The sequence below is a fragment of the Anser anser genome, assembly GCF_964211835.1.
Source record: "Anser anser genome assembly, chromosome: 6".
Classification (NCBI taxonomy): Eukaryota; Metazoa; Chordata; class Aves; order Anseriformes; family Anatidae; genus Anser; species Anser anser.
In genome coordinates, this window is record NC_139726.1 from 20,417,646 (window position 1) to 20,438,769 (window position 21,124).

A 21,124-nucleotide genomic window follows, 5' to 3' on the forward strand; every position below is an offset into this window, starting at 1 on the left:
GGATCAAGCAAAAGCTAAGCCAGATGGCAGAATTTATTTGTGGCTGAAAGAAAATAAAAGGTTTTTTTGAAAGAAATGGGCAAAAGGAGAATATCACTGATATTCCTAATGAATACCATAATGACAATGAGGACAAATTTGACATAAGCAAGGGATTGAAAAACGACACAGTAATTTAAAAATATATCTAGAATTGAATTTCTCTTTGCTTGGTATCCAGCTGGGAGTATTTAATAACCATGGACACCAGAGTAAATGCTCTGTAATCAGCAGTTTGAAGAGTTACGGCGGTAGGGAGCCATGCCCCACATTGTCAGTGGTTGCACCTTATGCCGTTGCTCCGGTCAGCGCAGGGCGCCTGTCCTGCTGCAGCCTGCTAGCCAGCTTTGACTTCAGCACAGCACTTACCAGCTTTCTGAAAGACACGGATTTTTCAATGTCCTATATATAAAAATAGCAGATCTAGAGGAAGTAATTCTAGAAGCATTTTATTTGAGTAACTTTAGGATAAAAATAGCTTTAATTCATTTGGAAACTATGGTAGCTCACTTACCTCTAGCAGAGTATTTAGAACAGTGCTCTGCTACTGCAGGAGCTTTTCCTGTTTTGCTGTTCAGATGAACGAAGCAGTCCTATTTTCCACAGCTAATTACACTTGAGCAAAGAGTGCACGTTTGGATATAAGAGCAGGTTATTAATAATCCAACTGGTGCTTTGAATTGCCATTATTGAGTTGATCTCACTATTGAGGCAGTGACTTGGAGCACGATAGCTTTATCTTCATTTAGGCTAGTATGACCTTTAGATCACTATGTATTTTTACAGTATAAGGCTTCGAGTCATAAAGCTGTTTCACTTTACCCTTTGAGTGCTAGGGAAAAGAAGTTTACTATTTAAACAGATACGTTATTAGTAGTTCAGTGAGCATTTCTTTTTTCTTGTATTATATTACCTTCCACAGCTTCCCAGTTAATTTTTTCTTAAAGGTATCTCATTTTTCCTGCCTATTGATGGTCTCAGTTACTGGCTATGAGAAATGGCAGACTTTTCTTGGGGAAATACTCCTTTAAGTTCAAATCTAATTCTGAGTTTTGCTTCTGTTTTCTTAACTGCTGTTTTCACACATGTAACTTAAATAAGGAGTTTCAGCAGAGATTATAGATTTTTTTTTCCCTTGAGATTTGTAGGTTCAGGAAAGTGAGGGAGCAGACCCTTTCTTCTTGCTCAGTTACTCTAGGTGTTTGCTGTGCCCAGAACTTACAGTTTATGATATTAATCCAAAATTAATTACAAATTGAGCAGTTATAAAACACCAGCGCAGTTCCTTTGCTTCCATCTCTACCAGCCACTCTTCTTGCTAGCTGTTTCAGCAGAGGGCTGCATAAGAAAAACAGAAGTTATGTCTGAATGGATCCAGTGAGAGATGACAAATGGAAACAACAAAAGATTGTATCTACGCGCTTCCTCAGCAGGAGGAGAAAGGGAAATAAAAGAAGAAAAGTTTACATAAAAGTTTATGTAGGCTTAGGCAAAATAATTTCCCAAATCTTTCAAGATGTCCATTTTATTCTGCTCTGGTGTAGTAAATGTTCTCAGAGCCACTGGCTCAGAACTGGGCAGGAAGCAATGCCTTGTAAACTGTATTCTTACATTAAAATTAATTAATGTTTTCCCACAGTCTTTTATTCTGCTAGAGGAAAATACAGTATTTGAGGTTTTCCTCACTGGCCTTTTCCCAGGCAGTACCCAGTACTTGTAGCATTATTAAATACACTACTGAGGACACCAGCACCCCAAGGGTGAATTGCCCTGCTCCAGTATACGTGCACTGACCTCAGAAAAATGCAGCAGTTGCAGAAGGGGGAGGGAAAGAGGCTGCCTTAGTCCATCCTTGTCTTTGTTGCTTAGCCTATGCTTTGTTTTAGCTGTGCCCAGTGATGGAATTGCTTAGAAACTGGTCCCTCTAGTGAGCATCACCTCAGTGGGGCTGGAGAGGCGCACAACAGGTGCTTTCAGGCTGCCTGCTGCAGCAACCTGTCTGGATGGAGCTCTGCTGCCACAGCCACTCCTGGGACTTGATCTGCTTCTGCGTCTGGGAGCAGGTCAGTTACTCTGTCAGGGTTTTAGTGGCAGCAGTGAGAGGAGTTCACTGCCAAAAGGTTTCCTGACCAGGCACCAGTAATGGCACCAAATGTTTCAAACACACTCTTGTATCTCTGGGGTTAAGTCTTGGCCCTGTGACCTGGAAAAGTCCTGTATTTCCTAATCAAAATTCTGCAATTGCAATAACTTCCTACCTTTCAGATGTCAGGGATGATTTTGAGACCTTGCTGCAATGTGCCAATGCTAACCTCCAGAAACACGGCCATTGCAGGAGTGGAAAGTGGAGGGGATTTTGTTCTGTTTTTCTGTATACAGCCTTTTTCTGGCAGGCAGTGCAAGTTCATAAATATCCTTAAACATCTTCCTTAAACATCTGGTTTTGTGCTTGAAATTGTACCTTAGTGCTCACTCAGGAAAGAGTTGTTTTGCTGTTACTTGAGGTGGACTCTGCTTCCCTTTGTGGGCCACGGGCAGTAACAGCTTGCTTCACTGACACAGCATGTCAGTAAATCAAGTCCTTACAGCACACAGCAAGTCCTGGGAAGGAAAGAAGCTCACTGGGGATTTCCAAAAGTCAGCGTCAGTAGGACAATGTAGGATGACAATGTAGGATATAGTCAATGCTTCCCTTCAGCAAATGGCATGGAAATCAGCGGCTGGTCAAAATCAGCCTGATGTACTCTTCTGGCAGATCAGCCACAGATAGTAGGTATAATTACAGAAAGTAGATGTGTAATGATGAGTTTAATTATTAACCACTTTCCTGTATGCCTTTGGGTAACTGTAGTATCAGAGCAGAGCGTGCTGGAAACCCTGGAGCTCTGTTGAAGCTGTATCCTGTAGGAAAGCGAGGAGCATTCTGAGGTCCCGCAGTTCAGCAGCAATCTTGGAGCACTGCACAGCTACCAGGGGTGAACTGACCTATTTATCTGTTTTAATAATTCTCTCTTGGGATTTTTATTGGTCTCTTATATGTATAATTCTATGCAGTTCACCCTCTTACAGAGCTACTGTTTGCCAAGTGTAAACCTCAACACTTGCTCTTTTTGAACTGATTCCAGACCCATGGTTGCATGTTGTCTGTCTTAATAAAATAAATTCAAAAATGCCCTCTTAGATGCAAATTCTAGGTTAATTGGTGTGGTCTGGCTCTATGATCAAAAAACACAAGGCAGCTGTAAAGCTAATGGGTTTACAGCTGCTTTGCTTTCCCAAAGTGTTATCAGGCATCTGGAGTGCTCTGCTGAATGGGTCTGCTACTTTTTATGCACTACCCTTACCATGCAGTAAGTACAAAATATATTGAGTCGTGTCACTAGGAAACCTGTTACGCACAAACGAACGGGATCTTTAGCCCAGCTTCTACATTTCCATAGACCTTCAGCTGCTCTAAACTATCTGAGTATCACTGGCAGCCCAGCCTCTTTGTGACAAGCAAGCAGAAGAGGAAGTGTCAGAATAAGAAGGTACTCAAACGAGCACAAATTGTTTGATGACCAGACTTGGTAGCAGGACTGCTGATCAGAGCAAGGGGAGGAGATGCTGCAGCTACCAGCTTCTCTGGCTGCAGAATTCCTCGGTTCTGTTCAATGCATGCAAAACTTCACCCACACCACTCTGTGTGTCAACTGCTAGAAATGGTGCAGACTTCTTTCCTCCCAACACCTCCATCCTTTGGCAGATATTAGGGCCCTTCCACATTCTTTACAATTAAAGTTGAAACCGTGTGTTTATCAGCACAAGACATAAATGCCACAACGGACCTACATACATCATATCTGCAAAAGGGAAAAGTGGATGTATGTGGTGCATTGAGCTTACTCTGCCTTTCCAGAAGTGATTTTATGTAAATAAATCCAAATTTGAATTCATATTTTTTTCTAAAAATACTTCTGTGCACATATTTGCATTTGAAATGTCAAGTGCATCTTTCAGTGACTGTTGTTAATCTTGGCCTTGGAATGTGTCCTCCTGTATATTTTATAGTTTCCGATTAGTAGAAGTATCATTTTTAATTATATTTGGAAGTCGGCACTGCAGATTGCTGAGGGGAGAGGCTGGGCTCTACACTACAAGTGTTTTTTCCCAGCACCTTGTTTCTGCAGACACAAAGCACTAAACTCTAGAGCAGTAACAGTTCTGCAGAAACTTATGACAGTTTGCTCAGTCATAATCTATGAAAAGAGCACCTCAGGATTTTCATCGGCAATGTGTCATACTGTCTTCGCTTATGTTGTGAACTGTGCCAAGAAATATGATGAATGATTGCTTGGGTCTGTGAAGAATTTATGAAAATGCTATTCCTGGTGTGAGCAGCAAACCAAACCACAAATCACTGGGAAGAAGAGCGTGCAGAAGTTGATACAAAATGTTAGCCATGGATTTTTCCATTTCGCATTGTCACTACTTAGTGATTTGGGGGCGGTTAAATCCTGTCTTTGCAGAGAGCCTTGTCTGATGACTCCACAGTTTATCTTGCCATAAACAAAACCAGCCAGTGCTGTTGGCATTGTTTGCTGCTAACATCGTGCATAAAATGCCTGTCCCGGCAGCCACTGGATGCTGAAAGCTGTCTGATGTGATTTTTAAATGGGTGAGACTTCAGTATGAGAAATACTCTAGTAGCAAACAACCATAACAAGGAATGGTATTAGTACGGTTCAGATTCTGTCTTATGTAGGGTGTCTTTTGGAGGAGGAGAAGTAAAAAATATTTCTAAATGATCACAGAAAATTTCTGAGACATCTTAAGTGTGAAGTCCTAAGAGGCTGGGTAAATTTAGGGAAGGCCATAGAAACTGAAAAGCTGACACACAGCATTCTGGTTATTCATTTGTAAATCTTCTAAAAATCAAGGAAAATGAGGAGGAGTTTAATTTTCTTTCTGCTGGAGAAAAAATTGCTGCAAATGCTGATACTTGTGGAAGAAAAGAAATGTCACTTCATTTGTGTCACATTGTGAAAATAATAATAATAATATGGAAAGAAACATGTTCAGAAAATGGAGCCCTTTACCAACATCCAGATTATCATGAATGTGCTGCTGGTGTTCAAATGATCATAATAAAAACAGGGATGTGCCCAAGAGTTCAAAATAAAAGCTACTTTTCTGGTTGAAACTGAAAAGGATGCTGCTGAGAACTGCTGGAGGTTTTCAGTTGCATCATTCCCCTGAAAAAATCAGTTGTGATGCATCAATAACTTTTCCACAGCAATGTGCATGTCACATCTCCTCTAGAGTATCAAATGGCTTTTTGGTTAAGGCAGCCTTTCCAGAAATCTGACACAGACTGAGGGCTCAAACTCTTATACTCCCTGGTCATTATCCTGTCTGCTGAAGTGGCACGGGGCCTAGGTCTCGGTCTCAGCTTTGTTGCTGTAGGCCATCAACTGCGGCTAAGTGCAGCAATGAACAAAAAGCGGAGCAGCTTTGACCAGAGAAATTCTTCTGAGACGAGTATCTCTTGGCTATCCAGTACTTTGACTGTTAAGCTTGCCAGCAGAAGTCACAGGAGCTGTGTAAACTGTATGCCTAAGATGACTGATTTTAATAAGGCAGCTAACAGCCCCTGTGTGGACAGAAACACAGACCAGTTCTCCTGGTCTCCTGTTTTTTTTGCGTGGCTAGCAGAGTATCCAAGCTATGCCGCTATATGTGAGTGTTTTACCCCAGAGGGCCTAGTTAAACATAGATTTTAATTTCATTTTGCTTCTCTAAAGACGAAGTAACAACAGAGTATTTTCTCAGCATTTCTTGGCTATTTTTTAGTTGAAGAAGTGCTTGGAGTACATTCAGAGAGCTAATAAAGATAGGCTTAATGACTAAAGGACGGGTTACAACTCAATGCATTTTGCTTATTTTAGTAATAATAAATCAATGCACAGTTTATAAATTTTATTAGCAAGGAAGAGCTTCTCATTATTTTCCTTTATTGTTTTTCCTTTGCAACAGCCTGTGCCTGTTCAGCTGTGATTTGTTTTACAACAATTAATATCTGGGAGTTTTCTGTAGCTTAAAAAAACCAGCGGTGTATTGGTTTGTCCATTACACGCAGAAGCATGTGTTTTCATTGGTATATATTTTTGTTAAGAGAGGAAGGCTGCAGTAGTCCACACTTATACTGATTGCCATTAGGCCAAGAAAGAAGATGGGGAAGGGAACCAGGGACCACTGTGAGGCTGGAGTAGGAGAGATGCACTTAGTGAAAAGTCTCTCGGTCTGACCATAAGAGGGTGGAGTCACTTCTGCACCGCGGAAGTACCGTAGTGCCTCTGGGGTGGGAAACTACAGAAGGATGCTTTGTGAGCTGCCACGGTGACCTGGCTTTCTCTCTAATGTCAACAGCCATTCAGTTTACCATGCCAAGAGGATGCAGGTGTTATAGAGAGGGGACAAAAAAAAAAAAAGCAATTCAAGTAAATCCCCTCTAAGTGAGTACTTATTCAACCAAGTGATGTGCTGGAAGAATGCCTATTAATATACTGAATAAGGAAAAAGTGCTAGATTTTTTTAACCTTAATTGGAAAAAAAGTGAACAGTGAGATACTATTTAATTTAAGCACGAAGAAGATTAAATGCAAAACATAAAAAAAAAAACAAAACACGGAACTGTTAATTATGAGTAACTGTTCTTCTGCTGATGTTCTGGAAGGTGCTGTTCACTAAAAGCATGAAATTTTCAGTTCCTGGATAATAAAAAAGAGGTGGAAGTCTTAAATACTTTTATGCCTTGCAGTCAACAGAAAAATTATAGTCTCCTCCTTCCCTGCTGTTACAATTGCACTCCCACACAGATAAGCTGTAAAGCTTGGACTATGGTGGGGTGTCCATCCCCTTGAGCAGGAGATAGTGTTCTGCCTGCAGTGAGAGCACACAGCTGCTCTTGAGGAACAGAGGAAAGGACATGCGTGTATGAGATGACAAACCTTTAGGTCTAGGGTTAAGAACAAACTAGCACAGCATTTTCAGGGCTCAGTTAACAAATGCTGACCAAGAGGAAATGTTCTGGCCTCAGCTGTACTACTTGTTTCCATGAAGAACAAGAACCTGCTCTAACTTGATGAAAGTAGAGGTACAAGTGCCATAAGATATCTATCAGCCAAAAACTAGTGAGGTGCGTAGAAATTTGCCAAACATATTTGTTCCCTTGACTTTAATTGATGCTAAAAGCACTATTTTCTGTTGCACTTTATAATGCTTATAACAGTCAGAGTTAAAATTATGTAAAAAATTATGTAAAGCTGCATCCAGATATATTAACCAAGCCAGATAAAATCTTGGCCTTTTGAGAATGTAGAGTAACATGTGCGGTGGATGTTCAGGATTTCTGGTGGTTTTGTTTTTATAGGGCCAATTTTCAATTAACCTATAAGGTTTCAAAAGTAACCCAGGTTTCAAAAGTGACTTAAATTCTTGTTCAGAGAATGTCTCGTTTTTGTTTCAAATGCGGTTTTGGGTATGAATAGGCTTTCGAGAAATGTGGGGATTCTGTGGAGATTTTCCTGGATTTTTGCATGCTGTATTCTCATAAAAACAGCTGGCCCACTGTGTTTATTCATCTGCTGGAAAAGCCAGAAGATTTTTCTTACTTATCTGGGAATTTAGGGAGAACTCCTTTGGGTGTTACAGCGTGCCCATATGGCCAGGGGTAAATCAGGTGCATAACAGCTGTCTAATGCTCAGACTGCGAGGGCAGAAGCTGCTCTGTAGAGAGCTGGGGGTTGCTGTCACCGGGCTTAAGGATGTGCCTCTGGAAGTGTTTCCTCACCAAGTTCCTCGTTTCAAGTTTATGGACTGCAAGAAGAAAAATGAATGCCAGCAACACTAATCATTTTTTGCACATCTTTTATTTATCTATAAGCTCATACTTCCACGGGTGAGCATGAATTCTTGCGCAAAGCAACACCAGTACACGTGGTACAACCTGTGGTTTTGGGTTTCTAATCGTGCTCGGTACAAGTACAGGTAGCTCACTGAGTGACAGAGCAACTTGCAATGAGATGAACTTTAGCTGCACAAAAGCAGTCGTTCTTAAAAAAAAAAAAAGTGTGACCTCCAGATAGTTATATTTATGTTTAAAAATACAAGCTGCTTGTGTAAAAGGCACGTGCATTTCACTTTCACCCTTGACATGCCTGATACCACCACCCCCCCACACCCCCCCACCCCCGATGGCTGGCTTGCCAATGGTGTGGGGAAGTACAGGCTGAAGACACGTAGGGCTCCTTTCCCTCTGCTAGAGAATCCAGCCCCTGGCCTTTGCGTGTTTTCTGTACTTGGTGGGTTCTGCTGGGCACATGTGGACGAGGGAGGCATTTTTGTGGTCATTTTTATTACTGTGTGATGAACTAGAATCTAGCTTGTTATTTGAAAATACTTCATCAGGTACATTTATTGTCTCTCTGATAACACACACACAGAAATACCTTTCAGCCAAATCAGCTGTCTAAGGAGCAGATCACAAATGGAAGGGGGTTTATTATGCTCCTTTTTTTTCCCATTTACTATCAAAACTGACCCATCACATACAAGATGCTAGCAGCACTTTGAGCAAGACACACAGACTTGGGGGCATGTGAGAGCCAGGACCCGACGAGAAGCTTTCTCTAAAGATAAGTGAATAGGCCAGGGCATGCAAGGCAACCCGAGGCTTCTGCCTAGCATGCAGGCATCTGAGATCATTTGTTCATTTTTTTCCAAATCCTCAGTCATTCCATTGTCTCGAGAGAGTTTTGTTTTTTTCTGAAAGGGTTCTTTACAATTGCTCTCTTTAATCACAGTGTTAGAGAGAGGTTTGATGGAGCTTTTGACAGATATTTCTATAAGGAAAGTAAAAGAAAGGAGTTTTTTTCCTTGATGCTGTGAATGACGGCAGATTCAACAGCTGTTTGTCATCCTTCACTGTCATTGATACTGCACTGATCAGATACTTTACTGAAGTGTGGTAAAGCTTACGTCTCCATCTGAACTCCTTTGTTATGTAAGGGAGGATTTCAGCACTGTGGGGCTGGTGCTTTGTGCCTGACATTATTGGTACTGAAGTTTTTAGTATTGTTTCCAGCTTCAGGATGCCTTTTTGTTATCAGGTTCCTTGCATTTCACCTCCTCCCCAGGCGTTACACTTCCATTTTACTTCTTGTTCTCAATATTTGGGTATTCAGTAGGTAGTGGAAACAGTAGCATGCTTCTTTTGTTCATCAAGAAAGGGTCTGTTGCAGAGCCAAGCCAGTGACCTTTTCTCCCAGTCTGTTGTGGGACTTCCCAGGAAGAGCTGGGCTCTGCCCAGCAGTGAACTTGTCTGGTGCAAGGAGGTTCATGGGTTTGTCGTATGAGCACACACAGGGCTCAGCTGAGCCCCGAGCGTGCCTGCATTAACTCCTTTCTTGATAGTTTGCCCATGTCTAGGTGTTCCACTGCAGTTCAGGATTCTCTCCTTCCAGCCGCAGCCTGCCCAGAGTATCCCTCAGCTGTGGGGGTCGCTAAGGGAGGCACCTCGCTGTTCCAGCTGGAACCACGTCTTCATGGAGAAGTGAGCTTCAGTCTAGGGCTGCATTGATTGTGGAGGTGGGATGGGGAGGTTGTGCTTAAACCAAGTGCTCTTTCTTTACCTCTTCACTCCAGGGCAACTGCAACCAAAGTCCAGTGCTACTACAGCAGTTAGGGTCGACTCTGAGAAGCTGAGGCAAGTCAAACGGAGGGGAGACAGGGAAGGGAAGAGGGGTGGGAAAGTGGTGTAGATGCCCCACAGTCTTAGCCTTCGCTGCCTGCCTCTTGCCCTCCTAGCATCCCTTAGGTTTCCAAACAGCAACTTGGAAGCATTTTGCTGGAGGTGGCAGCGTGGCTGGCTGAGCCTTCTGTGGCTCAGAAGCAGCAGATTTTCTGCACTGTATTGGTCTCTGAGACTTAATAATAATGCATGGAGTGCATTGTTTCTCAATTTGTGGTATCCTTTCTGGCTTTGCGGTAAAGTCTTTCCGGGTTCTTCCAGTGAGGCTTATTTTATTTAGTATTCAGTGTTTTAACTGAATGTAGATCTCTTGTATCTGCAGCTCCTATAGCACACATCTCTCATAAGAAGCCTTAATACATCATAATATTTGACAGAGAAAAATGTGCATTTTTTGCTAGCACCTGTAATTTAGATAGCAAAATAATTGGGTAGGAAGCATCTCTTAGCTCTAGCTGAATCTGATATGAAAGACAGTTACAGCTTTTCAAACCTGGCTAAAACTATGAATTATCCTACAATATTTGGATGGCTCTAATTTAGGCAGCTGTCAGACAAAAATTCTGTATATTAGAAACAATTATAGAGAGGCTGTGTCTGTTTCCAAAGACCTTTTTTGTTGTGGGAAATGAAAGGAACTCACCACAGTAACTACCATGGAGATGTTTGAACCAATGAATTGGTTGCTGTTCCAAGCAGAGAGATGGAGAGATTTCAGTGGACTTTTACTATTCTTACAGCCTCCTTGTGAGAGGCACATCAGAAACTCTAGGAGGTCTGTTACTTGTAAATGTTGCTCAGGTTATTGTAACAAGTATCCCTTTACATTTGAGGAGCAACAGGGGTGTAGGTGTGTAAGTTTTATTTTGTTTTATTAAGTGAAGGATGCATTCAAAAAACTAGGAAGAGCCTTTAATAGTCATCTTACATCACTGTTAACCCACAAAGGCCCTTTGGACATTGTGTAAGACAAATCATAATTAGAACCGAAATATCAGTTGGGAATTGGGCTATAACTCTGACTGCCATTTGTACTATCTTTTAATATGGCACAAATGCTTCCTATTTATAAAGACTGTACTAGCGTGATTCTCAGCTTGGGACTTTAGGCCCCAGAACAACAGCCTGCTTAGTGTTCGTTTTATTTGGTTTGATGCTCCTCACATACTGTGTTTTACATGTGTGTGTTGTTAGGCTTTGCCTGAGCTGGACTGCTCCACCTGATGGTGAAAACAAGAAAATGCTTTCTTCCACACAAGGGACTCATTTGAGAAAATGATTTTAGTGGAAGCACGTAGTGCTGTAAGGGTATGCGTGTCTTAATCCAGGGAACCTTCTAACAATGTTCTGCCACCTTTATACATGCATGTAGGGAAGCTAAGGTTATGTAAAGGAGTTGCACAAATATCTTGAATCCACAGCTTTCTTTCATGTTTCTGAGATACCCAGTGGGTGGGTACTTGTGCTGTAGATGTGTGTTTCTCAGTGCAGATGCCTGCAGAGCCTGAGATGCAGCTGTGCTTTGCAAGACATGCATAGCGAAAAGGAGTTGCTCCTGCTCGTGCCTAAAAAGGGAAGTGTGGCTGCTTGGTTACTGCTGGTTTGGCCATTCTCTTATTGCCCATTGTGGACATATTTAACAGTTGAAGATGTTGGGTAGAAGAGTTTGCCCATATGTTGAGCCTATTCAGTTGCACAGAAAATGAAGATAAAACTAAAGAACTCTGAAAGAAAAAACTGCTTACAGGAACAGATTTAAAAGGCTCTGCTATCTTTTGTGGCATTGAAAAGGAAATAATCATGTAAGTCTTTTGGAAGCAGGAAAAAAAAAAAACAGGACATGTAACTGAGCTGCATGTCTCCCGGTTTTTTATTTTGTCCAGAATGTTATGTACAGAATGTTTATTTTTTTCTTTCTCTTTCAGACACCATGGCTTTGGAATACCAGACAGTGCTGGAATGGGTACCCATATCAGGTAAAAGTTACAGTGCTGCCTAAAATCAGAAATGGCATCTCTGCAGTGCTCTGTTTGTACTATGGTGCAGCTTTATGTCAATATGTTAGCATGAACAGGCCACGTGGTGTTTCAGAACATTGTTAGATGCTCCCTGTCTTGTTTGTGTTCAAGATGGGAAATATGAATATAACTATCACACCTGTTTTGATATGAAGCACATGATCTGAAAACAGATCTGGGAAATCTAACTGTGAAAGCAGACATCTGCCACAGTGGAGGAATGGCCATTTTTTTACAAAGTTTTGAGGATGCTGAAAGTTTTAGCAAAGCCAGAGATTCAGCAGATTGAGAAAAGTCATTCAGAAAGTGAGTTACAATTCTTAGAGGGTGGTAATTATACCTGCTATATCTAAAATCATGCTACAAGTTGACAGGGTCCAACAGAAATTATGTAATAAAAAACATTATTAAAATCATTGTTGCAGAGACAAAATCTACTGAGTGCTGATCAGGATTATGTACTGGTTTTTCAGTTTGACTCTTATTTTTCTTAACTAGGTAAAACTTCTAATCTCTTGTTTGTTACAGTCCCTTTGTAATTTATTCAGCACAACATTGCAGAAATACAGCTGGACTTGCAATAGATACAGTCAATCATTTGGGCAACAACCTATCCATAAGTGCAGAACAGCCCTATTGAATTAAGTCTATAGGGAACTGAAACCTAGTATTTTGACTAAGTTAAACACACACTGTTGATCTTTTCATGGAGGGAAAGCCACACTTCCCCCTGTTGTCATTGTATATGGGTATAGAAGTTCTAAAGTTATTGTTAGTAAAGCAGCTGACTATCTTAATTGTTTTACTAGAGATTTTCCCTGGTGAGTTGTCTTGCAATAATGAATTTAATAGTTGCAGCTCGTTACTACCATTGCTAGCTCATGTTCTTGTCCCTTTTTTATTACACCTAATTAAAAGCTTACTGACTGTATCACTAAATCAGAAAAGGATCGTATTGGCCCAGGCAATAGCTTTAAAAGACTGATTTTGAGCGTATACATTTTCATAAAGTATAAGCATATGTCTATATTTAAATAACCCATAGGCAACATTCAGTGGGCACCTAAAGACTGTTTTTCAGCTAAAAAGAATCAGTCTACAAAAGGGAGTGGGAATAAAAGAGGCAACTGAAATGCCTCTTGCTGACTGAAATGACTCTTGCCCTGCTTGGGTGTTTGGTTGGGCCAGTGAAGACTGTTCTAGAGATGGTTCCTCTAATCCCTTGAGAGGTGTCCTCAGAAGCTTCTCCTGTGCTAGGGCCCCTCTCTGTCACTGTGGTGGAAGATATGACTAGCAGAAAATCATGAGGAAATTAGAGTAGCTCCTAGGACTGTCTCCTAGGCTGAGGGCTAAACACCCTATGCATGCCACCAGCTACCTCCTTTGAAGTTACCCCAGGTTGGTTTCGGTTGTGAAAAATTTCTTTCTTGTTGTTTTTACTTCTTTTGCTTTTAAATGTGTATTTAGTGATGTTTATCAAGCAAGATGCCTGGCTAAATTTATTTATTTTCTTCTTCACAAATGTTAACATGTTCCTAGAAAATGGTTACAATCTTTAAAGGGAGGCTTTAATACCAGAAAGAGTTAAACCTGTTTAAAACTCACATTTTTAACACGTGCAGATGATGTTATATGCTGGTATCATATTTCTCTAATCCGCTGTAGTATTGTTTCTTTTGCTGTGCTTTACACACACATTAATGATGTACAGCAAGATGTTTCAAGTAATCTTTCAAAACAGAGGTATGAGTGGGCAGAATTTAGTTTGTTCTAGGTTCCTTTTGGATATCATAATTTTTTGGTATTACAATACTGTAAAGGTTTGTCAAGAGGGTAGATTGGGAAGCTTTTTTTTTTTTCCAGAACCATCAAAGTTCAAAAGAGGCAACCATCATCATTTTTCTTGCATAGGATGCTTATGTATAATTGAGTAATCCCTTGATGATTGCACATCTGCCCTATAGACCTCAGATACCTGTAATATCAGTTAGACCCTCTGTTAACCTTTTCTCATCTCCATCTTGCAGCCGCTGATGCCCGACCTTCATTTTTACTACATTGTTGAATTGTCATTCTACTGGTCCTTAATGTTTTCTCAATTCATTGACATCAAAAGAAAGGTAAGAACAGCAAGACTAAAAACACTGAAGGCTTTAAACACATATCTTTCTTGACCTGAAGAATATCTGTATTACCTGTGCAGTGGAACTTGCAGATAGTTGTCACTGAGAAACTGGTGTTGGAAGTGCCTGTTTCATTCTGTTCCTTGTTACTATGATGTGTAGGTTTTTTTTTCTGCATATGGGAAAAAGAGCCTGGTGTAACCAAATATTCAAAGGGAAACGGCATCAGCCGAAAAGATCTCCTGCTCTTAAACAGTGACTTGAATGAAATTGATCACATAGATGTATTATTTCTACTAAGAGTTAAATGATGATATATCAATGATGGAGCAAGGCTACCTCATAAATTCATAACATCTTTTTGGTAAGGTCTATGAAGGCTTTGAATTTATTCTACGCAGGCAGGGAAAAAAAAGGGATACATTTAATATTAAACACGGATGCTACACGTAACCTTTGGTTATCAACCAAACCTCTGCAGCAATGCTACAGAATTGTTGAAGTTATCACTGCAGAAATGTGCTGTGTCTAATCAATCCCCCTGCATTCATATTCAGCTCTCTGCTCTGAGCCATTGGCTGTATTTTTGTTCTTTGTTCTTCAGGGGGAGGAAAATTGAACAGCATTGCATTTGCAACATTACATCTTTAAATAATATTTAATTGATTCCTGACCTGAGCAGCACCTAGGTATAGTGAAGTACAATTCTGAAAAGGTCCATTGTGACAGTCAGTAACACCTTTCTTCTTTGATAAGTCTCCTGGGAAAATGCAATAGCTATTTCCCTTGTGACTTGGAGAGTTTGTTCCCATTGGTGAGCTGAGCACAGAGATAAAGCCTGATCCTGTCCATATATAGGTGCAAACAATCTTTTGCAAGTCTGTCTCTCTGTTATATATAAATGACTTTTATATATATATATATTTATACACACAAATACATATGACTACTGAGAAGGTTTCTCAGCAGCCTACTGTGGAAATAGAAGGGGAGATGGAGGTGGGGAAGTGGATTGCTAACAGCTAAATAACACTCCTGTCACAGATTTGCAGCGCTTGACCCCAGAGCACCAAGTCAAAGCAGCATCCCATACATCTGCGGTGTCTGAGTATGAAGTGTCCCACAGAGCGGGAGCACAGTATCTGTAGTGCAGTGATAGCAAGTCAAAAGCCTTTCATTATAAGCACCCTGCAGGAGACAGTGGATTGAGATGCCATATATGTAAATAGAATATGAGATCACCAACCAGTTTGCACTGTGGAGGCAGTTCTTTTCGTATTTTAAACAAAATTGATAACTAGGAAGGTCAGACTGGAGAAATGTGGCCATGTGCTGGTGTCAGACAGTAAAACTGCTGTGTCCAGGGGCAAAAATGCAAACTGTCAAGGAAACCCATGAGTTGAAAAATGTTAATGCTGGCAGCTTACAGTAGTTGACAAACAGTAGTAGCACACACTCCTGGGCAATGGCAGCCGTCAGCCGGAACACAGCACAACGCCAGAATGTCCTCTCTGACAAGACAGCTCAGGATGTAGAAGGATATCAGACAGACAATGTATCAGGCTAGTGGGAATACAGATGGTGCTAGGAAAACATGAGATGAGCCTCAACGCCCAGATCTCTCACATCAGACACTCAGGAGCCCCAAATACATGGGTATGTATACCAACAAGGAAAAGCTAAAAGTGTTACAAGTTCTCAACCTGTCAAATAAGGCAAGGGCAAGAAGCGTAATATTGGCCCAAGACTGATGCACTTGGAAGATTTTGAGACCTGAAATGTCACAACAGATTGGCCCTGAAGGCCATGTTCCTAAGCTACTCTACGTGTTGCGAGACCCTCACTTCACTAGGCCAGCAAGTAAAGGTGCCAACTGAGTTAACGCTTCATAGCCTGCAGGAGGTATGAGCTTGACAGAGACACCAGCTCTTGCAGCACCATCATAGTTCTCTTTTAAAGAGCAGGTTTAGTTTTAGTTTGAAAAGTGTGGAAACTTCTTAACGTACTCAGTATACGATATGAGATAGAGAGCTGGAAGAAGCAGGATATTTGCCAGCTATTATCAGACATTATGGCAATACTTCATGACAGTTTATGCAGAGCAGATTAACAGTTCTCAGCCCTAGAAACCTGTTGATATTTTCTTGTTACTGTGAGAGGAATACTTTTATCTAAGTTGTGGTTATCATTTTAGATACTTTTAAATTCAACAGGGACTGTCTTGTAGTCTGGGAGGATCAAAAGTGCCCTGGCAGCCTTGTGCACTGCGGGAATTCAGCCAACTGCTTTTATGCAGCTGGCTTTCTCAAGGCAAGGTGCTATAGGTCTTCTCAGAAAGTGCTAGTGATCAGCACTGCCGTAACTCCAGCACTGGTCTTTTACTTTGTGCAGCTCAAGAGAAGTGCTACTTCTTGTTTTCAAAGTCTTTTATTCTTCCCTAACAACAAATTCATGACTTTAAAATGACTTCCAATTGGTTTATCTTTATTCATTTATTTATCTTTATTCAGATTTTATAAATTCCACCAGATTATCTCTGTCTGGCTGAAGAGATATGAGCAAAATTTTAAGACTTTTGCCCATACCTGCTATTGGCATTAAGTTAAAGCAGTGAACTGAGTAGATTAACTTTTACAGTTTCATAATGGAGTGTTATTTGCTTCATAAACATCTACTCTGTTGCTGTAATGATGTTCTACCGTTAAGAGTTTCCATCCATTTTCAAAAATCACAATCTAGTATCTTTCTTTTTTTATTATTATTTATTATTATTATATCTTCTCTCTCCAGCTTCCCATACTCCTTTCTGTAAAACACAGAGAAAGATAATTGGATTGGTGAACTGTTTTACTCTCGCAAGCCCCTGATAAGTTTTAAAAGCAGTGAGGCTTATTTAACATGCTTTCTGAATACCTGAAGTATTGCTTGCTACAAATACATTTGAACAGTGTATTTAAGGGAATTTATAAAACTTCTACCTCAGTCAGTGTTTTAACAGGTTAATAGAAGATCTAGACCTTTTTGTTCATTCACACCTTTTAGTTCCAAACATTTGGCAATTCCTAGAGCTTCTGTGTTTTACTTTTTTAAAAAAATGACTCTGCACTCATCCCCCAAAGTAAAATAATCTGTAGCTGCTAATTTTCTTGAATATTCCGTTTTGGTTCTAGAAAACATATGCTATATTTTTCTGGATCCTAGATCTTTCTTCAGACTCAGTTAAAAAAAAAAAATAGGAGTCAGGGCTGATTTATTTGTTTCAGAGGAAAGAAATGTAGACTGTGTACATTTTGCAGACTTCACAAGAATTGTAATGGTTAAAACCTTTAGCTGATCATATTCTCTTTCTTTGTTGACATAGCCCATTTCCAAGAGCTGGCTTGACCAACAATGTTTTGCCCTTTAGTGGCCTTTATGTGCCATAGTCATTGTGACATGTTAAGCTAACCTGAGTAATAGAAACCTTGTTTCTGGAGGGTTTGTGTCAAACTTGAGACCCATGGGGATTTCCATTGTCTGCACTGTATTCTTTCCACTGATGGTGTCAGGAGCAGGGTCTTTCTCCCATTAGCCACATATTTTCATGACATGTACAGGCACATGCCATCTTTAAGAAGTTACAGCTGGAGGCTATAATTGTGCTGTAAATAAAGGCATCTTGTGCAAACATGCATGCAGTTCAAAATATATTTTAAAAGGAAAAAAGAAACCATTCTTGTACAGCTACTCATCTACTGTGTATGGATGAAAGTGCTTGAGTGAGCTGGGAACACGAGTACCTCTTGACATTATGGAGACTTGCAACATCAGTTTCTCTGTATTCATTACCTTTATGTGTAATTAAAATCTAACACATAGCATCTCCAAGTATAGTAATAATTACTGACATGAAGAAATGGCACAAATGGGAAAGGACAGACCAGAGCAACAAGAGTATTCTTATTAGTGTCACACTGCCACTTTCTTCTAACAGTTTTCAGTAGGTCAGTCCAGCACCTCTGTTTCAGAGCTGGCAGGGTCAGACAGCTGTCTCTTTTAAGAAACATTATCAGGGAAGGAGTTCCCTGGACAGTGTTTCTGTAAGTAGTCTCATGCAGAAGTGCAGAAGACTGCTGCCCAAGAGCATTAGGTCTGCTTAGAAATAATCCATATTGTCAGGAAAGCCTTGAAGAGTTCCCAAGAGGGACTAGAAATGTAGTGTTTGCATAACATGAATGTGGCATCTATAAAAACAGAGGAGAATTTCTGCTTGGCTTCCTTGCTCATTTGGACTGCTAACGTGCAAATGTAATTGCAATTAGCAGGAAAATAAAGAACAGTGCCATAGCATTTGCAGCTGAAGCAGGTAAAGTGCTAGGCTGCAGTATGGCCATATGGGAATGCTAACACCTTACTTCTACTCCTGGGGAAAAGGGTAGGTGCTTTCTTGTTCTGATTATGGCAAGGTCAAGTGATCCCTACGTGGGGATTTCTGGTTACTGAAATGACTAAGATATCATGTCCCCACTCCCCCTTAAGACCCTCAAAAAGAGAAAAACAGCCTATATTTTTCCTTTTATTCATTCTGCTTTAAGAAAATGGATTTAAAGCAATGGCTTGAGATGCCTGGTGAATGTATATGATTATGCTTCAGACTGCTGGAGACCAAATAATCTGGCTGAGAAATGTTGGATGTATATCAAACTAGGATACAATTTTATGCTTTTAGTCTGGTTGTGGGTTTGTTTGTTTTTTCATCTTTGTGTTGGAAATACTGGCAGTGCCCATTGATGAGTAGTTGTAGAAAAGAGGAGCTTTGTAGCACTTGATAGCTACTCAACTCCTGGGAGGAGGTCCTTTCCCTACAAGGGTAGTGGGTCGGCTCCAGCTGCAGGTTTTTTGCACAGCTTCCAGGTGTGCAATGCAGCGCAGGTGAGTGCTGGTACTGGAAGTACAAGTGGCACAGCATTCCCTTAACACAGAGGTGCCTGCTCCATTCCCAGGGAGAGGCAGCATGCTGCTAGTTACTCTTCCCAGCACTGGAGAGAGAGAGCAGTGGGCAGCTGTAGCTACAGCTGTCCCTGTGTTAGTGGGAGCTCACCAGCACTTTCCCTGCAGAGCCTCAGACCTTTCCTCCCTTTCCAAGCCAGGTTCTGCCTCTCTAAAGGCTGCACATCGCAGCTTCAGCTTCTCTGCTTTGAGCCACTCAGCTGGAGACAGCTCAGCAGGACTGGCACACAACAGCTGCCACAAAGCCAAACGCTGCCTCCTGAAATGCTTGGTGAAAAAGAGCTTGCCTGGAGGAGCTGTTTCTCATGGCTTCCTGGATCTGTTCCCTCAGACAGCCCTGCATGAGGGCCACTGCTGAGAGCTGCTCTGCTAGGTGGGCACCTGATGCTTGGAGGAACTCCCCAGTCAAATGATGTCTGGTGACCTTTTCTTTAGGGTTTTGATACTACATTCTCACAGCTGTTTTTTGTTTGTTTGTTTTCTTTTTTCTTTTTTAAACTGATTTGGTGCCTTACAGAGAAGAATCTCATCCCTTTAGGTTCTGTTCTCCCAGTAATCAGCCTGGGAGCTTAGGCCAGGCAGACTGGTCCTTTCCTCTGCTTTGCCTGCTCCTCAGCATGTGTCTGGGAATTTTATGGTCCAAGAGTTTTACTGTTCCCACTTTTTTTCAATAGTAACAGTTACTTTCTGACCAAATAACTCTGTGAGTTACTGGTTTTAAGACCAGTGAATCTGCATCATTTGGAAGGCAGTAGCTTAGATCCGAGTAGGAGGAGCTGCACCAGCTAATTTAAAGACTTTTCTGACACCGATACTGTGTGAAGACAAAGCAGCTTCCGTAAAAACATACAAGTGAAAAACTGGAACTGGGATTCTCAGCTGTGAAACTGCTCAGTTGTGCTTGGCAGGTGACTGTCAACAGCTCTTACCATGGTGGAAATATGTTTCTTGTATCTCTGTAGCTATTTGAACTCTTGTGAATGATGCATTATTTTGCAGGCTGCATGTTGATTGGTGTATAAGAAATACGGTGTAATTTATTTTTAAGTACATGAGGCTTTTCAATGTAACTTCAGTCATAAAAGGTTCATTTGGTTAAATTACTATGAACTGAGAAGTGTAGGAATTTCCTAGCTTTCAATAATCTTTTTGCCTTTTGTTAACATGCAATGACCACTTTATTCAGTCTAAGTGAAATATATGTATTAAGTAGCAGGATCTTTCTGTAACATAACCATAATGCTGGGTTTAAAAATATCCATCCGTTTTTGTATAAGAATATTGAATTTCACTATTTGGTTCACTGTTGTTTTTTGTTTTGTTTTGTTTTGTTTTTTTGTTTTTTGTTTTTTTTTTTGTTTTCTGCTTCTTGCTGCTCCAGGATTTTGGCATCATGTTTACACATCACATTGTAACAGTCACCTTGATAACCTTCTCATACGTAACCAATTTGACACGAGTGGGAACCTTGACCTTATGTCTCCATGATGCGGCCGATGTTGTCCTAGAGGTGAGAAAATACATGTGTCATCAGTGTCTCTACATGGTATTCACTATTCTGAGAGCTCACTTGTCAGTGGCTGGAATCTATTTGCTATGCAGAACAACTATTCCCTCAGCAAAGAGGCCAGTTCAAGAAGGTAGTGGTGATTAATATAGCACATTTCCTTGCTAAAATATATTACAGTTGTAGCAGTGCATGTTTGTGATTTCAGGCTGGTTTATCCCTTGGTAAGTTGCTTGTATAGAGCAGAGTCTGGTAACGCATTACTTGCCATGGAAGGTTACACATAGATTTTAAATATCACATGGTAAAGTCAAAAGTTAAAGATTGTGAAATCTGAAAAGTGATGGCTGTGTGGGATGGAAGCTTCTGTTTCTTGACCACTCTGAAGTGATGGGTTGAGGGAGAATCTTGTCTTTCAAAGAATCAAGGTGTCATTATTTGATTCTGCTGTGCTTTGCTGAGCAGAGGGCATTGGCCAACTTCTTGGCTGGTCTGTGCAAAGGCAATGAGCTCAGTGCTGGTCCTGAGAATTTTCCAGGTTCCTGTGCCTCTTCATCTAGATGCCAGTATGAAGCAGCTTGCTTTGGAGAAGAGGGGATGATTGATACTCTTTTAAGTCAAGATGGTCTCTAACTTCTGTAGTGGCAATTTAGAGATT

General features: G+C 40.8%; 1 protein-coding gene across 6 annotated transcripts in view; it reads left to right on the forward strand.

The window, feature by feature from the left end:
* The window catches only part of CERS6 (ceramide synthase 6), a 124,190-nt gene that overhangs the window by 73,775 nt on the left and 29,291 nt on the right, over nt 1-21,124 (forward strand). For all 6 annotated transcript variants that reach the window (XM_083842409.1, XM_083842407.1, XM_083842408.1 and 3 more), the window contains 3 exons: nt 11,755-11,805; nt 13,875-13,967; nt 20,341-20,469. In XM_083842409.1, the coding sequence (XP_083698535.1) occupies nt 11,755-11,805; nt 13,875-13,967; nt 20,341-20,469 (273 nt within the window). The remainder of the gene's footprint in view (nt 1-11,754; nt 11,806-13,874; nt 13,968-20,340; nt 20,470-21,124) is intronic.